This window comes from Syngnathus typhle, unplaced genomic scaffold (assembly GCF_033458585.1).
Source record: "Syngnathus typhle isolate RoL2023-S1 ecotype Sweden unplaced genomic scaffold, RoL_Styp_1.0 HiC_scaffold_36, whole genome shotgun sequence".
NCBI lineage: Eukaryota > Metazoa > Chordata > Actinopteri > Syngnathiformes > Syngnathidae > Syngnathus > Syngnathus typhle.
The window spans coordinates 20,083-35,312 of NW_026871942.1; the positions used below are offsets into that span (position 1 = coordinate 20,083).

The window sequence follows — 15,230 nt, forward strand, 5'->3', positions numbered from 1 at the left end:
GCTTTAGAGTGCCGAGTTTATCACTGCGCATGAAGAAATGACCACCTCCAACGTTTGGTTTATGTTTTATAAGCATTTTTAATTTTATTGCTTAAATCGCATTTTCTCGGCGAGCTGAGCGCTTTTTCTGAATTGTGCCGCTCCCGTCACTCTGGTTAGGTTGGCATCGAAAAAAACGCTCTCGGGTGCTTTAGAGTGCCGAGTTATTCACTGCGCATGAAGAAATGACCACCTCCAACGTTTGGTTTATGTTTAATAAGCATTTTTAATTTTATTGCTTAAATCGCATTTTCTCGGCGAGCTGAGCGCTTTTTCTGAATTGTGCCGCTCCCGTCACTCTGGTTAGGTTGGCATCGAAAAAAACGCTCTCGGGTGCTTTAGAGTGCCGAGTTATTCACTGCGCATGAAGAAATGACCACCTCCAACGTTTGGTTTATGTTTAATAAGCATTTTTAATTTTATTGCTTAAATCGCATTTTCTCGGCGAGCTGAGCACTTTTTCTGAATTGTGCCGCTCCCGTCACTCTGGTTAGGTTGGCATCGAAAAAAACGCTCTCGGGTGCTTTAGAGTGCCGAGTTTATTACTGCGCATTAAGAAATGACCACCTCCAACGTTTGGTTTATGTTTTATAAGCATTTTTAATTTTATTGCTTAAATCGCATTTTCTCGGCGAGCTGAGCACTTTTTCTGAATTGTGCCGCTCCCGTCACTCTGGTTAGGTTGGCATCGAAAAAAACGCTCTCGGGTGCTTTAGAGTGCCGAGTTTATTACTGCGCATTAAGAAATGACCACCTCCAACGTTTGGTTTATGTTTTATAAGCATTTTTAATTTTATTGCTTAAATCGCATTTTCTCGGCGAGCTGAGCACTTTTTCTGAATTGTGCCGCTCCCGTCACTCTGGTTAGGTTGGCATCGAAAAAAACGCTCTCGGGTGCTTTAGAGTGCCGAGTTATTCACTGCGCATGAAGAAATGACCACCTCCAACGTTTGGTTTATGTTTAATAAGCATTTTTAATTTTATTGCTTGAATCGCATTTTCTCGGCGAGCTGAGCACTTTTTCTGAATTGTGCCGCTCCCGTCACTCTGGTTAGGTTGGCATCGAAAAAAACGCTCTCGGGTGCTTTAGAGTGCCGAGTTTATCACTGCGCATGAAGAAATGACCACCTCCAACGTTTGGTTTATGTTTTATAAGCATTTTTAATTTTATTGCTTAAATCGCATTTTCTCGGCGAGCTGAGCGCTTTTTCTGAATTGTGCCGCTCCCGTCACTCTGGTTAGGTTGGCATCGAAAAAAACGCTCTCGGGTGCTTTAGAGTGCCGAGTTTATTACTGCGCATTAAGAAATGACCACCTCCAACGTTTGGTTTATGTTTTATAAGCATTTTTAATTTTATTGCTTAAATCGCATTTTCTCGGCGAGCTGAGCGCTTTTTCTGAATTGTGCCGCTCCCGTCACTCTGGTTAGGTTGGCATCGAAAAAAACGCTCTCGGGTGCTTTAGAGTGCCGAGTTATTCACTGCGCATGAATATGGAAGTTTATCTGTGCCATCGGATTTTGAATTCGAATTTGTAGCACTGAATTTTTTTACATCCAATTTTTAACACTGAAATTTTTTTTGCGTCTAAATCAGACTTTGAATTTTAAAAGCCATCGAATTTCTAGCACTGAATTTTTTTTTCCTAAGACATTTTTTTCAATGTCTCAAAAAATTCAGTGTAAAAAAATTCAATGTCTTAAAAAATTCAGTGTAAAAAAATTCAACATCTCAGAAAATTCAATGTAAAAAAATTCAATGTCTCCAAAAATTCAGTGTAAAAATATTCAGCGCGGACATCCGGGGTAACCAAGGGAGAAGTAATCGATCCCTGTATCAAATCATCCAACGTTCAGCCAATCAAGTTAAGCTCCATTGGTCATGTGACGCTCCGGTGCAAAGGTGCGCCCCGGTCAGAGCTCAGGATGGCCCAAAACGCAGAATAATAACGCTTCGGTGAGTGTACTCTTTATTTAGCTTTTGTGTTCGTAAAAGTCAGTATTTTATTTACAGAATTACAGATTACAGATTTATTTATTAACAGAATTTGTTGAACAATATCTACACAGGGAACTTTTAATAAAGTGGCGTTCCTTAAAAGTTTGCTAGGTGCAAAGGTGCGCCCCGGTCAGAGCTCAGGATGGCCCAAAACACGAATAATAATAACGAGTGTACTCTTTATTTACCTTTTGTGTTCGTAAAAGTCAGTATTTTATTTACAGAATTACAGAATACATTTACAGATGAGCATTTTTCATATGAAAATAAATAATCTCAGCTCTGAACTCACTCCGATACTCATGAGATGTTAACTTACTTGAGACAATAAAAAGAGAACATAAAAATGTTAACAAATCCATGCTTAGTTTGAATTTTCCATAAAATGTGCTCACACAGTGATTTTGTTTTTCTCTCCTAGGAACTCCTGCTTAATCATCTTTTAGAAAGACTTCGCTCTCAATTGGAGCATATTCTGGGACGCATGCCTCTTGACCTGGACTTCTTAGAGTTCACTTGCACACAAGAACTTGTGTTATTAAATGCTGTATCCAGTCAAGTAACTGTTTGTCCAGCTATTCTAGACTCACTGACACAGCTACACAGTCTTATCAATCTGGAAAAAGACAAAAGGGAGCAACACATTGCAGTTGTGCAGTTTGAGCAAGGACCGGCTGGGCGACAAAGAATGGTCATATCCCCAGAGTACCTTAGCAAACTTTTGGAACTTAATCTGTCTGTTCCATGTATAGCTAAACTTTTGGGGATGTCCAGGCGCACAGTATACAGACGCATGGCTGAGTCTCAGTTAAGGGATTATACAGCACTATGACTGATGAAGAGTTAGATCAGTGTGTAAGAGAGATTAAGTCGAGGCAGCCTCACTCTGGATATCGGATGGTGAAGGCCCTTCTGCAAGCCAGAGGACTGAGGGTGCAGTATAACCGCGTCAGAGCCTCCATGCACCGTGTTGACACCACTGGTGTCATAAGCCGCATGGTCCACGTAGGATGTATCGCTCGACGGACCTACTCAGTTCCAGGACCCCAGTCTTTGATGCACATAGATACAAACCATAAATTAATTCGGTAAATTCTTATCAAGCAATGTTTTTGGCAAAATGCATACATTCAAAGTGTGTTTGCAAAGTATTTGGTAGTTATCAGTATGCTCCATAACACATTTTTTATACTGCTGCTTTCATGTTACTGTATATGTACCATCACAGCTAAGCTCCTTAAAAATGGTATACACCTGGTGTATTACGTTTAGAAACTGTGTTTAGAACACTGGCAGTATGTTATATGCAGCTGAATTTTTTTCTTAAATTCTCTTTCAGCTACAACATCGTTGTCTTTGGTGGTATTGACGGTTTTTCCCGTAAGGTAAGCACAGTTGTTTGGACTAAGAGTACACATTTCTGTAATCATTAAATGCTTGAGTGTCTCAAGGTTGTGTATTTGTATTTGTGCTACAGATAATGTATCTTGGTGCAGCCTCCAACAACCTTGCATCAACCACCCTGGCTTTCCTCCTAGAATCTGTTGAGAAGTTTGGTTTTCCTCTCAGGTGAATGTATATTTTAAACTGGGAGTTTTTACACTACAAGCAGTGGCGGAAAGTAAGGACATTTTTATATATGTATATATATAAAGAAACACTATTGTTTGAGTCAAGGGGGACTTTTAAGTACAAATTTGAGACGCTTGTACTACAGTAGTTGAGGATTTCCATGTGATACTGCTACTTTATACTTCCACTACATCTCAGAGGAAGTATTATACTCTCTACTCCACAACATTTATCTGACAGCTTTAGTTACTTTTTTTTAAAATAGATTGTTAATGAAACCAGTGGTTTCCATGTGAGATGTAATGATCTAATGTCATATATCAGTCAGCGGGAGCAAACTACTTTTACTGCAATGCTTTAACTACATCAATATATTTAATAATAATTGAATACTTATTCTACGTCTGCGTACAATACAGTGTCCGACACCGTACAAGAAGTATAATTTTATATCGATCATTAATAAGTAAATAAAATTACATTACACATACACATCCAAAATTGTGTTGTCTATTTTAGGGTTCGTGCTGATCAGGGAGTGGAAAATGTTGACGTTGCACGCAGCATGTTTACAGTCCGTGGCCCTGGGAAGAGCAGCTTTATATCCGGGAAGAGTGTTCACAACCAAAGGTTTGTTCAATGGAATATTGCTAATTAAAGCTGCCACCTCACTGATGCAATGTAGCAGTAGCACTATAATTTGCAAAAGTGTAATGACATGCAGTATAGTATGTAACAAGATCTATATAGTGGGTACGCATAAATGCAAAAAAAGAAGAAACTCAAAGACCTGGTTTTAATTTTTGTGGATTAAATATATATATAAAAAAATTCCCCCACCCCCCATTTAAATTTTCAAGGATTGAGCGGCTGTGGAGAGACCTGTGGGTAGCTGTAACATGCATCTACTATGATGTTCTCCACTACCTGGAAGAAGAGGGCTTCCTCAGCATCGACAATGAAACACACCTCTTCTGCTGTCACTTCGTGTTTCTCCCACGCCTGCAGGATGACCTAGGTACTTTTCGTGATGGTTGGGACAATCATCCGCTGAGGACAGAAAGCAACATGACCCCCAACCAGCTGTGGGAGCTGGGTCGTACACATTACCCAATTCCAGGACTAGATAACACAGAGGTACATACAAATGTTATTTGAATGCAGCGTGGTCAACATACTTATGAAATTTAATTAGAAGCCAAGAGCACATTCTATAGCATTTGAAAGTGTGCCTACTTTTTTACTGCATACAACTCAAAATGCTCTATTTGTAGGGCATGGATATTCTTGACATTGAGTGGGAGAACAGCGGACTTCCATTTGATGACCAGTCGAGCATCATTGTTCCAGACACAGCATCACCCCTGACCGATGGACAAATGACAGCTTTAAGAGATGCAGTTAACCCGAGAGCTGCATCCCAGTCCTATGGCTGCGATACTTACATTGCTGCCGTTCAATTTTGTGAGCAGTTTGTCTGAACTGATCAGAATGATTTGAGTTAAGAGACAATAAATTTTTTTAACCTGAATTGTAATGTTATTCCTTTGTCAAGAGAACGAAAGTTCTGTTAATATTTAAGTAACACTTTAGTCCCCCTGTTTGTGTGTAACATAGCCCAGACAGACATTTCATTATTTAACTCAAAACCTGTTTGAGTCTGAAGTTTTAGTATACTAAATTGTCAAAGAAAAATTAAGGTTTGCCTGAAAGGTGACAAATCTGTTGTTTAATAACCTTTTCTCATTTGTATTGCCTTCTCTTTAGTTGTCCATCCCCCTTGCACCGTGTGTAAGGATAATGAACCAGGAAAAAAAAAACAATGCATTATTTTGAACATTGAGGTTTCTTCCCAAACCGGAGATGGAAATTGGGGGAAGAACATTTTCAGTGGTTATGAGGGCTTCACAGGAGTTCAGTCAGAAGTTTACCTTATGAATTGACCATTTATTGGCAAAGGTTACTGCAAAGTACCGTAACAGTGAGAAAATATTTAATACATTAACTTGCACAACGTTTTCTTTTAGAGTGCTGAGTTTTTTACAACAGGTCTTTTAACAGAACTAACAAGCATTTTAACATCCAACAGTTCTTTTAACAGAACTAACAAGCATTTTAACATCCAACAGTTCTTTTAACAGAACTAACAAGCATTTTAACATCCAACAGTTCTTTTAACAGAACTAACAAGCATTTTAACATCCAACAGTTCTTTTAACAGAACTAACAAGCATTTTAACATCCAACAGTTCTTTTAACAGAACTAACAAGCATTTTAACATCCAATCTTGTCTTACAAGGCTACAGGCCAAATGTCTCACACAAGACCAAATCCTGTATGGCAACTGTAAATACAGGCCAGGATGTCACATTTAAAAGATGTGTAATCCTTGTAATGCCCTGGGATGCGCAGGGTCTCAAAGCAAGTGGAGGCTGTGGGGTATCTGCCCTCGACCACTTCTACAGAGAGACTTGGTGGTAGGATCTCCCATCCGGTCCAGAATTTTACCAGGTTGGTCAGTTCAGTTGGTGTTGCTATGGAGTAGATTAAAAAGGAATTAAAAACCTTTGAATTAGTCATGATAAATGGCCAACTATGGCTTACACTCAAAAGCTTAGCCAAACCCTTGAGAAGTTTACAGAAAAATATTCTTTTACAATGAGACTGGTTGGACTCGTCTCGTGAGTTGAAATCAGCAACATAATTAGTTGCTTTTTTAAAAAAATAATTGGTAGATTTTTTTAATAAATTCATGTAATGTTGCTGTTTCCAGCTCAATGGTGAATGTGTGAAGTGCATGCTGAATATTTAAATAGCTATACAGCTTTTACAATACTATAACCAAATAAGGTAACCAACTACTTAAATAGCACTTCAAAGTGTCTCAGTACCCCTACCATTAGCAATGAACTGTCGAAGATAGCCCGATATGCGGCATTTGGTGTCAACTGAACAATCGTCATCATCGTCACTATCCTCACAAGGCCATGTGAGTCGATGAAGAAGCACCTACATTGAAAAAAAGAAAAAAAAATAGCATGAAAAAGATTTTGGTAATTTTTCTAACTTAAAATCGCATATCATTTTTGATCAAATATCACTGGTTGGTAGCCATGATGTCTATGTATGTAGGAAAACAGAAATAACAAGATTGAAAACAGTTAACCTCAGGGCTGAAATTTCCTGCTCCCTCTTCAGGAAAAAGCAAAGCCACTGTGTCTGGTCTTTGGGTCAACAGTGTCCACATTGGGGTTTCTTTAAGACCTCGTCTCAGCTGCTTAATTTGCCTTGTGACACGTCCTATTACCTGTTAATATTAATAAGACAGAGAGGATAAAACACAAGATTCTTCATCTAAAAGCTTGAAGAGTAACATAGAAAAAGAATTTTACCATGACCATTTTTTTTTCCTTGAGCATAAATTAATCAGAAAATAGTGCAACAATTTAATTTTGTCAGACACAATGTTTAAAAACTTAGTAATGTGCATTCATAACCAAAACATCCCAATTGTGACTTTTACTCACAGCATGAATCAAAAGCTTTTCAAAAAGCCATCTCCTGTTTTGCTCAGTTAGCCAAGGGAGGTCCCAGGCATGGGCCAAATCCTGGACCCGCTGTTTATCCTTATCTGACAGTATGGATTCCCCTTCAAGCTTCAAGACAGAGGGAAAAAGTGTAATGCCAGATACTACAGATGGGGGACAAATTACTATAAAAGGAAAAAACTGAAATACCCAACCCCTACATTGAGGTGGGATTCATCCATAGGGGTCACTGGGTGATTTGATGAAAATATAATGTGAATTATATACTACGGTCTTCAGTCACCATAACTGACCCACTTGAACACGGGACATTTTTGGCTGATGTGTTAGACAGCATTCTCCACCATCATCATCATCAAAACACCAAATGAAGGAATATCGTTTGGAAGAATATTGTTCATTCCTCCAGTAGAGTTCAGAGACTTAGTAGAATGGATATAGAATGAAAAGTAGAATCATCCTTTGATTTGTCCTCTGTATGTGCACTCGCAAAAAGTAATGAATATGAATATTACATAGTGGATCCAAATAAGCACCACCATCTATTTTATCCATAGATAGATTACTGGCATTTTAGAAGCTCTAAAATAATTTATATAAAACTATATTTACAGTATTAGAAAACTAAGTATTAAAAATCTTGTTCACTCCCTCTTGATTTGATAATCTTAAATTATCCATATATTAATGTCACTCAATAGGGATAATGAATACACAATCAAAGGGTGCCCCATTGTAAATTAAATCTTAGTGAAAGAAAAAACATTTTTAAAATCAAACATACAAGTCCGATTGTTTCTCTGATATCCAGGTCTGGACAGTCCTCAAGTGTAACAGTTGCAGTTTCAGGACTTCCACCAAGTAGGACATGAATCACTGCAGGGCTGATTCCCAACAGGCATGGTCCGCCATGTAGAAAGGAGTGGCCTACCATTCTCCCCGCCACCATGAACATATCACTTTCAACAAGAAAGTGAGAGGCTGAGGGAACCAAATGGCCAGTCTCTCCTTCCAAAAGCCGCGTAACATTTGAGTTTGCTGTTGAAGACATAAAAAAAAAAAAAAAACACGAAATAAGTATTTCAATAAAAAGTAATAAGCTTCCGTCCACAATACAAAGACATGCAGGTTAATATAGCTCTCACAGTCCCTTAGTAGTCATGGACAGGAAATAGTAGTTGTCAATACAGGCATTACACATTTAATAGAATCCTCTGAACTTTCATGGTAAAGCAAACCAATACAAATACGATAAACTTCCTATAGAGACAATATGAAAAAAAAAACTTAAACAGCTTTAAATAAACATAGCATTTGGAAGGAAACCATACACATAACATACCAAAATTGATGGAAAACCCTGACTTCAATTTTTCCATGCATGTTGAGAAAAAGAAGCGAGTTACACCCTGTCCAATAGCAGTATCTCCTGTAACACATTAGGTTTGACAGAATAAAGACAGAGAAAATACTTAAATTTTTGGATCATTGTAACTTGTAATTGGAGCTACCTTCAAGTTTGCAATTCAGAGGCCGTCCCCATTCCACATGATTTCGCTTGTAGAAGGAGATTAGTGCCATGTCCTGTTCAGCAGGGCTTTTTCTGATGTCCTTGCTGAGAAGTAAGGGGCTCTCAGTTTGATGAATACGCAGAAAACTGTCAGCACACTGAGATATGGCCTTGGTGGGGTCACTGATAGTTAACCAGTCTAATAAGAAAAAACGAACAAACGTGGTTTCATTATTCATGCTTGACTGTCAAGATAACAAAGACTTTAACATGTAGATTCACTTCCTTAACTTTCCTATGACACTGCAAACCCTGAGCACCACCTACCATCTGTAGCAGTTGCACAAGTTCCGGATGGTCCAGGCATTGCCGCTTGCTCTTCCTCAATTACAATGCTTTCATTGCACACCTCTTTTCCTGCCCTACCCACATAAAGTTATTTCTGTGTTAAACTGATAGTGTGAGAATTGCCAACAAGAGAAAAAAAGAATTAATAATAGAAGCAAATGGATACCTTTCCACACATGAAGAAGCGTGTACCTCAATAAAGTCAGTAGTAAACATTTCTGTGCAGACAGGACATTCGTGCATATCTGCTGTTGAGAAGTTGTAAGCAAGAACAGTGTTAATTTAAAAAAAGTTCTGTTTAATACTGTACAATATGCTTACAAAAGCTTAAAATGAAGACTTCTTACATTTCCTGTCTTCAGGCTCACTGCTTTCCACATCAGCCAGGTTATCATCACTGCCAACATACATGACACCACAAGACTTGATGTGTTCCGTCAGGAGTGGAACAGGAACTGCAACTCCACACGTCTGACATGTGGCTTTTGGCATGCTACTGAATGCTTCATCAGTCAGTGGTAGGGGATTTGTGCTGAGTTCCTCTTGAATTGGGGCTATGAATAGATTTTTAGCCCCACGACTTACAGACTTCAAGATCATGCCTGTATAGCCAGTGTCATCAGGAGCCACAAGAGAGAGTTTTTGGCTACCCCATCCACCTATAGAAAAGAGGAGAGGAAAATTAGGACTTTCAACAGTATATTAGATATAGATTATAGCTAGAAGTTAAGTCAAAGCAATTAGACCTCTTGTCTGACAACATATCAGGCTGAAAAAGTCACCAAAAACAAAACAAGTCCGGCTTTTTTTCTCTCTTTTTTTTTCTTTTACAAACTCAAATATTACAATCAAACAATTGGTTGCTGATCTGGAGTTAGACATGACCTAATAAAAGGTTAACTAAATGTCTTAAATTGAACAGGCTTAATAATAAATATACAGAGATGAGTTTGAGGAATTCTTAGTTTTATTTAGGAACCATCTGTTCAATTATAAAGTATCAGTATTGTGCATTTGTGCATCAGTGAAGTTAGCTGCTGCAAATGTACTTTTTTACAACTGCGCAACACTAATACACAAACCGGTGTTGGCCTACCTGCAGATTTGTATAGCAGCCACCCACCAGTCACAGCCCCCAATTTTGGGAATAAAAGTTTGAGGGCATCACACAACTGTAAGCAAAAAAATTAATACAAATGTAAGCCTCTCCAAAAAGAGATAATTCAAATCAGTAATAGCATTCATCACACTCCATGAAAAACTAGCAAATCCTTGTATATTGTATTCCTCACAATACACATCACAGCTAGCCTAAATAACTAATTTCTTGTTATTACCTCTTCATGTGTTGTGCTTTCATCTAAATGAGCAGTCCTACGGCCCAATCCTGCATGCATATGGACTATTTGCTCCTGTTCTATGGGGGTTTTTTCAAACTGCTTTGGCAACAAATAGAAAGCCACATCAAGTGGTTTAAGTTTCTTGGCAGGAACTACATTTGCTGCGGAAAAGCGCCTCTTCCCTCTGCCCTTGGTAAAGAGACCTGGAAAAGACCTATAGAAAATAAAAAAAAGTGTAAAAAATTAACTATCACATGATCTGTTAACTTTTTTTTAACTAAAATGACAGTGTTATTGAAAGAATTTGAACATCGTCTTACATGACAGATGAAAATAGAAAACCTTGGCACACTGTATTGCATACCCTCATCAGTTTCCAATAAAGTTGAAAAGGCAATCACTTAGACCTTCAAATAGGAGTGTAAGCCGTCGGTATTTGTATTTGTTGAGGGGGGAAAGTATTTTGTGTTAGAGTAAAATTCAAAATAGGCGCAAAAATCCATTGTTTTGCGTTGCACTTTTAATTTATGTAGTATTCTTTAATTATCCATTAGAATTACTATGAATATACAATATTTGTTGATGTTTTGCCACAAATCCAGCATTGAACATGTAACAAGGAACTCTTCTTAGTGTAGCCTGCTTTGAAAGTGATTTTTAAAACACATCGGTATTGCCGATTCAACAAAAATCGTGATGCAGTTTTTTTTCGCTAAGCCGAGCCTCTCTTTTGCTCTTTGGGGAGCAGCTGTCAATCCCCCCCAAAAACAAACATCTCTCCCAATAGTCTTTACCTGGTCATTTCCATCTGAAGTGATGGGCTCTCCGTCTGCCTCTGTTCTCTGCAGGATTGTATCAAGGAATATATATTAATCATCAATACATCTGCAATATATAGATTAAATAAGCCATGTGTACATGAACTAAAGTTTAGTAACACTAAACCTCGGAACTTGATTTATTACTCCACCACTGGCTGCGCCCTGTTGTCTTCCAGACGAACTTATTAAATCCAATAAGCGCCTGGCTGACAGGACAATCTCAGCATGACTATCCTGTCAGAATCAAAATCAGAAATCGATTTATTTGCCAAGTATATGATCACATACAAGGAATTTTTCACCGGCAGATGTTGTTACTCTAGAAGTATTTGAAGTAATAGTAGTAATAATGAGAAATAAAACACATAAAAGGAGTGGAAAAAAATGACTATTAATATATATATATATATATCACCATCGCCATATATATATATATATATATATATATATATATATATATATATATATATATATATATATATATATATATATATATATATATATATATATATATATGGTGATGGCGCCGCGAAAGGCAACGGAGATAGGAACGGTGATAGCTAAATGTTACTAGACTTTAATAAGCATTAGAGTAGTTTGGTGACAGCCACATTATCGGATGTCCATTTGTCCTTCTTTTTCAACTGTTTTGAGTATAAGTAAGCCATGCTAACATAAAGCCAGCTATTAGCTAACATAACGCTAGCTCATAGCTAGCAAACTTTTAAGGAACGCCACTTCATTAAAAGTTCCCTGTGTAGATATTGTTCAACAAATTCTGTTAATAAATAAATCTGTAATCTGTAATTCTGTAAATAAAATACTGACTTTTACGAACACAAAAGGTAAATAAAGAGTACACTCACCGAAGCGTTATTATTCGTGTTTTGGGCCATCCTGAGCTCTGACCGAGGCGCACCTTTGCACCTAGCAAACTTTTAAGGAACGCCACTTTATTAAAAGTTCCCTGTGTAGATATTGTTCAACAAATTCTGTTAATAAATTGGCATCGAAAAAAACGCTCTCGGGTGCTTTAGAGTGCCGAGTTATTCACTGCGCATGAAGAAATGACCACCTCCAACGTTTGGTTTATGTTTTATAAACATTTTTAATTTTATTGCTTAAATCGCATTTTCTCGGCGAGCTGAGCACTTTTTCTGAATTGTGCCGCTCCCGTCACTCTGGTTAGGTTGGCATCGAAAAAAAACGCTCTCGGGTGCTTTAGAGTGCCGAGTTTATCACTGCGCATGAAGAAATGACCACCTCCAACGTTTGGTTTATGTTTTATAAGCATTTTTAAATTTATTGCTTAAATCGCATTTTCTCGGCGAGCTGAGCGCTTTTTCTGAATTGTGCCTGTGTAGTGGGTTGACATAATTCACCCGGAACCTAAGTTCACGTTGCCGAGTTCCGGTGGGATGGTTTACACGTGTGGGAGTTTCCGGTTTAGAGTAGTGTGTTAGGATCTCGAAGGGAAAAGAGTCGGCCCGTGGTTGAGAGAAGCAAGTTATAAATGTCATTAAAACAACTGCCGTTGGCACCGTCATTTATCGCTCCGCCTCCGACTCCAGTCCTTGCACACCACACTGGTGACCCCGACATCAGTCCCGCTGAGGATTCCGGGACTGAACAGAATACCGAGCGAGACGGCATGGCGCATTCCGCCGTCCTTAGGCTGCCTGAGTTTTGGGAGACTTCTGCAGCAACGTGGTTCGCACAGGCGGAGGCTCAGTTCGCCCTCCGGGGAATTACGGATGACGCCACATGCTACTACCACGTTGTCTCGGCACTCGGAAGCTCCACCGCGGCCAGAGCCGTAAGTTTCATCACTTCCCCTCCGGCCCAGGATAAATATGCAGGGCTCAAGGCTTATCTCCTCAGGATTTTTGAACTGTCGCGATCCGAACGAGCCCGGCGCCTGCTTGCTATTCAAGGCATGGGGGACAGCAAACCCTCTGAACACATGGAGATGATGTTAAACCTGCTGGGTGGGGAAGAGCCGAATTTTCTTTTCATTGAACTGTTTCTGCGACATATGCCGCCGCACGTCCAAACGGCCCTCGCAAATACGACTATTACGGAGCCGCGTGCTCTGGCGGAGGAAGCGGACCGTTTCTACTTGGCCACCCAGCGTTTCGCCCCTGGTGTGCTGGCCCCAACACGCAGCTACACGTCCCCAAGCGCTGGCGTTTCCCCTGGCAGAGGACACGCTGCAACTGACGGCCGCGCCAGCACAGGTTTGTGCTACTTCCATGCACGTTTTGGCGCCAAGGCTAAAAGGTGCCGCTCCCCTTGCAACTTCAACACGACGGGAAACGCCAAAGCCTGCGCTCAGTAGTGGCCGTGACCGCAGGCAAAAAGAACCGGCTGCTGTTCATTGAGGACTCCCTCTCTGGTCGCAGATTCCTCTGTGACACCGGTGCCCAGAGGAGCGTCCTGCCGGCTACGGTGGACGACGCCGCTGGAGGGTTGCACGGCCCGCCCTTAACATCCGCCAACGACACCCCCATCAGGACGTACGGCACAAAGACTGTGGACGTATGTTTCGGGGGTCAGCGTTTCACATGGGACTTTGTCACCGCCGACATCTCCTTCCCCCTGCTCGGCGCAGATTTTTTGTGCGCCCACGGACTGCTCGTGGATGTTAAGAATGGCCGCCTAGTGGACGCGTTAACCTTCTCCTCTTTCGCATGTGTCCGCGATGAGGGGAATTATGTGAGTCTCTCTAGTTCACTCTCCGAGGGCGACGTGTACCAGAAACTCCTCGGGGAGTTCCCCAGCCCTACACAGCCCACTTTTGCCGCCACCACAGCTAAACATGGGGTCGAGCACCACATCGAGACCAAAGGCCCCCCCATCTACGCTAGGGCCCGACGGCTCAACCCGGAGAGACTGACGATTGCTCGGGCCGAGTTCGCCAACATGGAACGCCTTGGCATTATTCGCCGCTCTGACAGCCCGTGGGCCTCCCCACTCCACATGGTGCCTAAGCCAGACGGTGGTTGGCGCCCGTGTGGCGACTACCGCCGCCTCAATGATGCCACCACGCCCGACCGCTACCCGGTCCCCCATGTTCAGGACTTTTCGGTACATCTAGCAGGGAAGCACCTGTTCTCCAAGGTGGACCTGGTGCGGGGTTATCACCAAGTCCCAGTGCACCCTGCTGACATCCCTAAAACGGCAGTGGTGACTCCTTTCGGGCTTTTCGAGTTTCTTAGGATGCCCTTCGGCCTGAAAAATGCGGCCCAGTCCTTCCAGCGGTTGATGGACTCTGCGCTTAGGGACATGCCTTTCATCTTCGTCTACTTGGACGATGTCCTCGTCGCCAGCTCCTCGGAGGAGGAGCATGCGGCACACCTGCGGGCCCTTTTCACAAGGCTCGACCAGCATGGCCTGATAATTAACCCGGCGAAGTGCGTCTTCGGAGTGCCGTCGATCCAGTTTCTTGGGCATCTCATCGGCAGTAATGGGGCCACCCCCCTCCCGACAAAGGTGGAGGCGGTCTCCGCTTTTCCCCGCCCACGTTCGGCCCGGGGGCTCCGGGAGTTCCTTGGGATGGTTACATTCTACCACCGATTCATACGCCGGGCGGCCCACATTATGCACCCACTGTATGAGGCCCTTAAGGGTAAAACCCCCAACCAGGACATCGACTGGACCCCCGAGGGGATCAAGGCTTTCGAGGATACTAAGGCTGCGCTGTGCCAGGCCACCATGTTGGTCCACCCGTCGCCTGGAGCCCCGGTCGCCCTCACGACCGACGCATCTGACTACGCAGTTGGTGCTGTATTTGAGCAGTGGGTTGGTGGCGCCTGGCAACCGCTCGCCTTTTTCAGCCGCCAGCTGGTCCCTAGAGAGCGCAAATACAGCACATTCGACAGGGAGCTACTCGGCGTCTGGTTGGCGATCCGCCATTTCCGCTCCATCCTGGAAGGCCGTGAGTTAACGGTTTTCGTCGACCACAAACCCCTCACGTTCTCTATGTCCAAGGTGGCTGAGCCGTGGTCCGCCCGCCAGCAGCGTCAGCTGTCTTTTATCTCCGAGTACACCACAG

At 41.6% G+C, this 15,230-nt stretch overlaps 2 protein-coding genes across 2 annotated transcripts; one reads left to right on the plus strand and one right to left on the minus strand.

The window, feature by feature from the left end:
* Positions 1 to 2,933: 2,933 nt before the first annotated feature.
* On the plus strand, positions 2,934 to 5,297 carry LOC133147249 (uncharacterized). Its single transcript, XM_061271244.1, has 5 exons — positions 2,934 to 3,085; positions 3,376 to 3,421; positions 3,514 to 3,605; positions 4,469 to 4,745; positions 4,883 to 5,297. Exons 1-5 carry the CDS (start codon positions 2,934 to 2,936, stop codon positions 5,087 to 5,089), a joined length of 774 nt encoding a protein of 257 aa, XP_061127228.1. The 3' UTR covers positions 5,090 to 5,297.
* A 237-nt stretch (positions 5,298 to 5,534) lies between these two features.
* Positions 5,535 to 10,167, minus strand: LOC133147252 (uncharacterized). The gene is made up of 11 exons (XM_061271245.1): positions 10,112 to 10,167; positions 9,363 to 9,674; positions 9,182 to 9,263; positions 8,995 to 9,089; positions 8,669 to 8,866; positions 8,500 to 8,586; positions 7,942 to 8,195; positions 7,137 to 7,265; positions 6,776 to 6,916; positions 6,507 to 6,618; positions 5,535 to 6,143 (listed from the first exon to the last, which is right to left on the minus strand). The coding sequence occupies exons 2-11, from the start codon at positions 9,613 to 9,615 to the stop codon at positions 5,926 to 5,928; spliced, it is 1,569 nt and encodes a 522-aa protein (XP_061127229.1). The 5' UTR covers positions 9,616 to 9,674; positions 10,112 to 10,167; the 3' UTR covers positions 5,535 to 5,925.
* Between the last annotated feature and the right edge of the window lie 5,063 nt (positions 10,168 to 15,230).

Bases quoted from the DNA above. Each gene is read 5' to 3' on its own strand.
- LOC133147249 (XM_061271244.1), top strand. From the start codon at position 2,934: ATGGTGAAGGCCCTTCTGCAAGCCAGAGGACTGAGGGTGCAGTATAAC. The intron at 3,422-3,513 runs GTAAGCACAGTT...TTTGTGCTACAG, and splicing joins TTGACGGTTTTTCCCGTAAG to ATAATGTATCTTGGTGCAGC. The intron at 4,746-4,882 runs GTACATACAAAT...CTCTATTTGTAG, and splicing joins CAGGACTAGATAACACAGAG to GGCATGGATATTCTTGACAT.
- LOC133147252 (XM_061271245.1), bottom strand. From the start codon at position 9,615: ATGATCTTGAAGTCTGTAAGTCGTGGGGCTAAAAATCTATTCATAGCC. The intron at 8,867-8,994 runs GTAGGTGGTGCT...TTTTCTTATTAG, and splicing joins TTGTGCAACTGCTACAGATG to ACTGGTTAACTATCAGTGAC. The intron at 6,619-6,775 runs GTTAACTGTTTT...TTTTCAATGTAG, and splicing joins CAGGAAATTTCAGCCCTGAG to GTGCTTCTTCATCGACTCAC.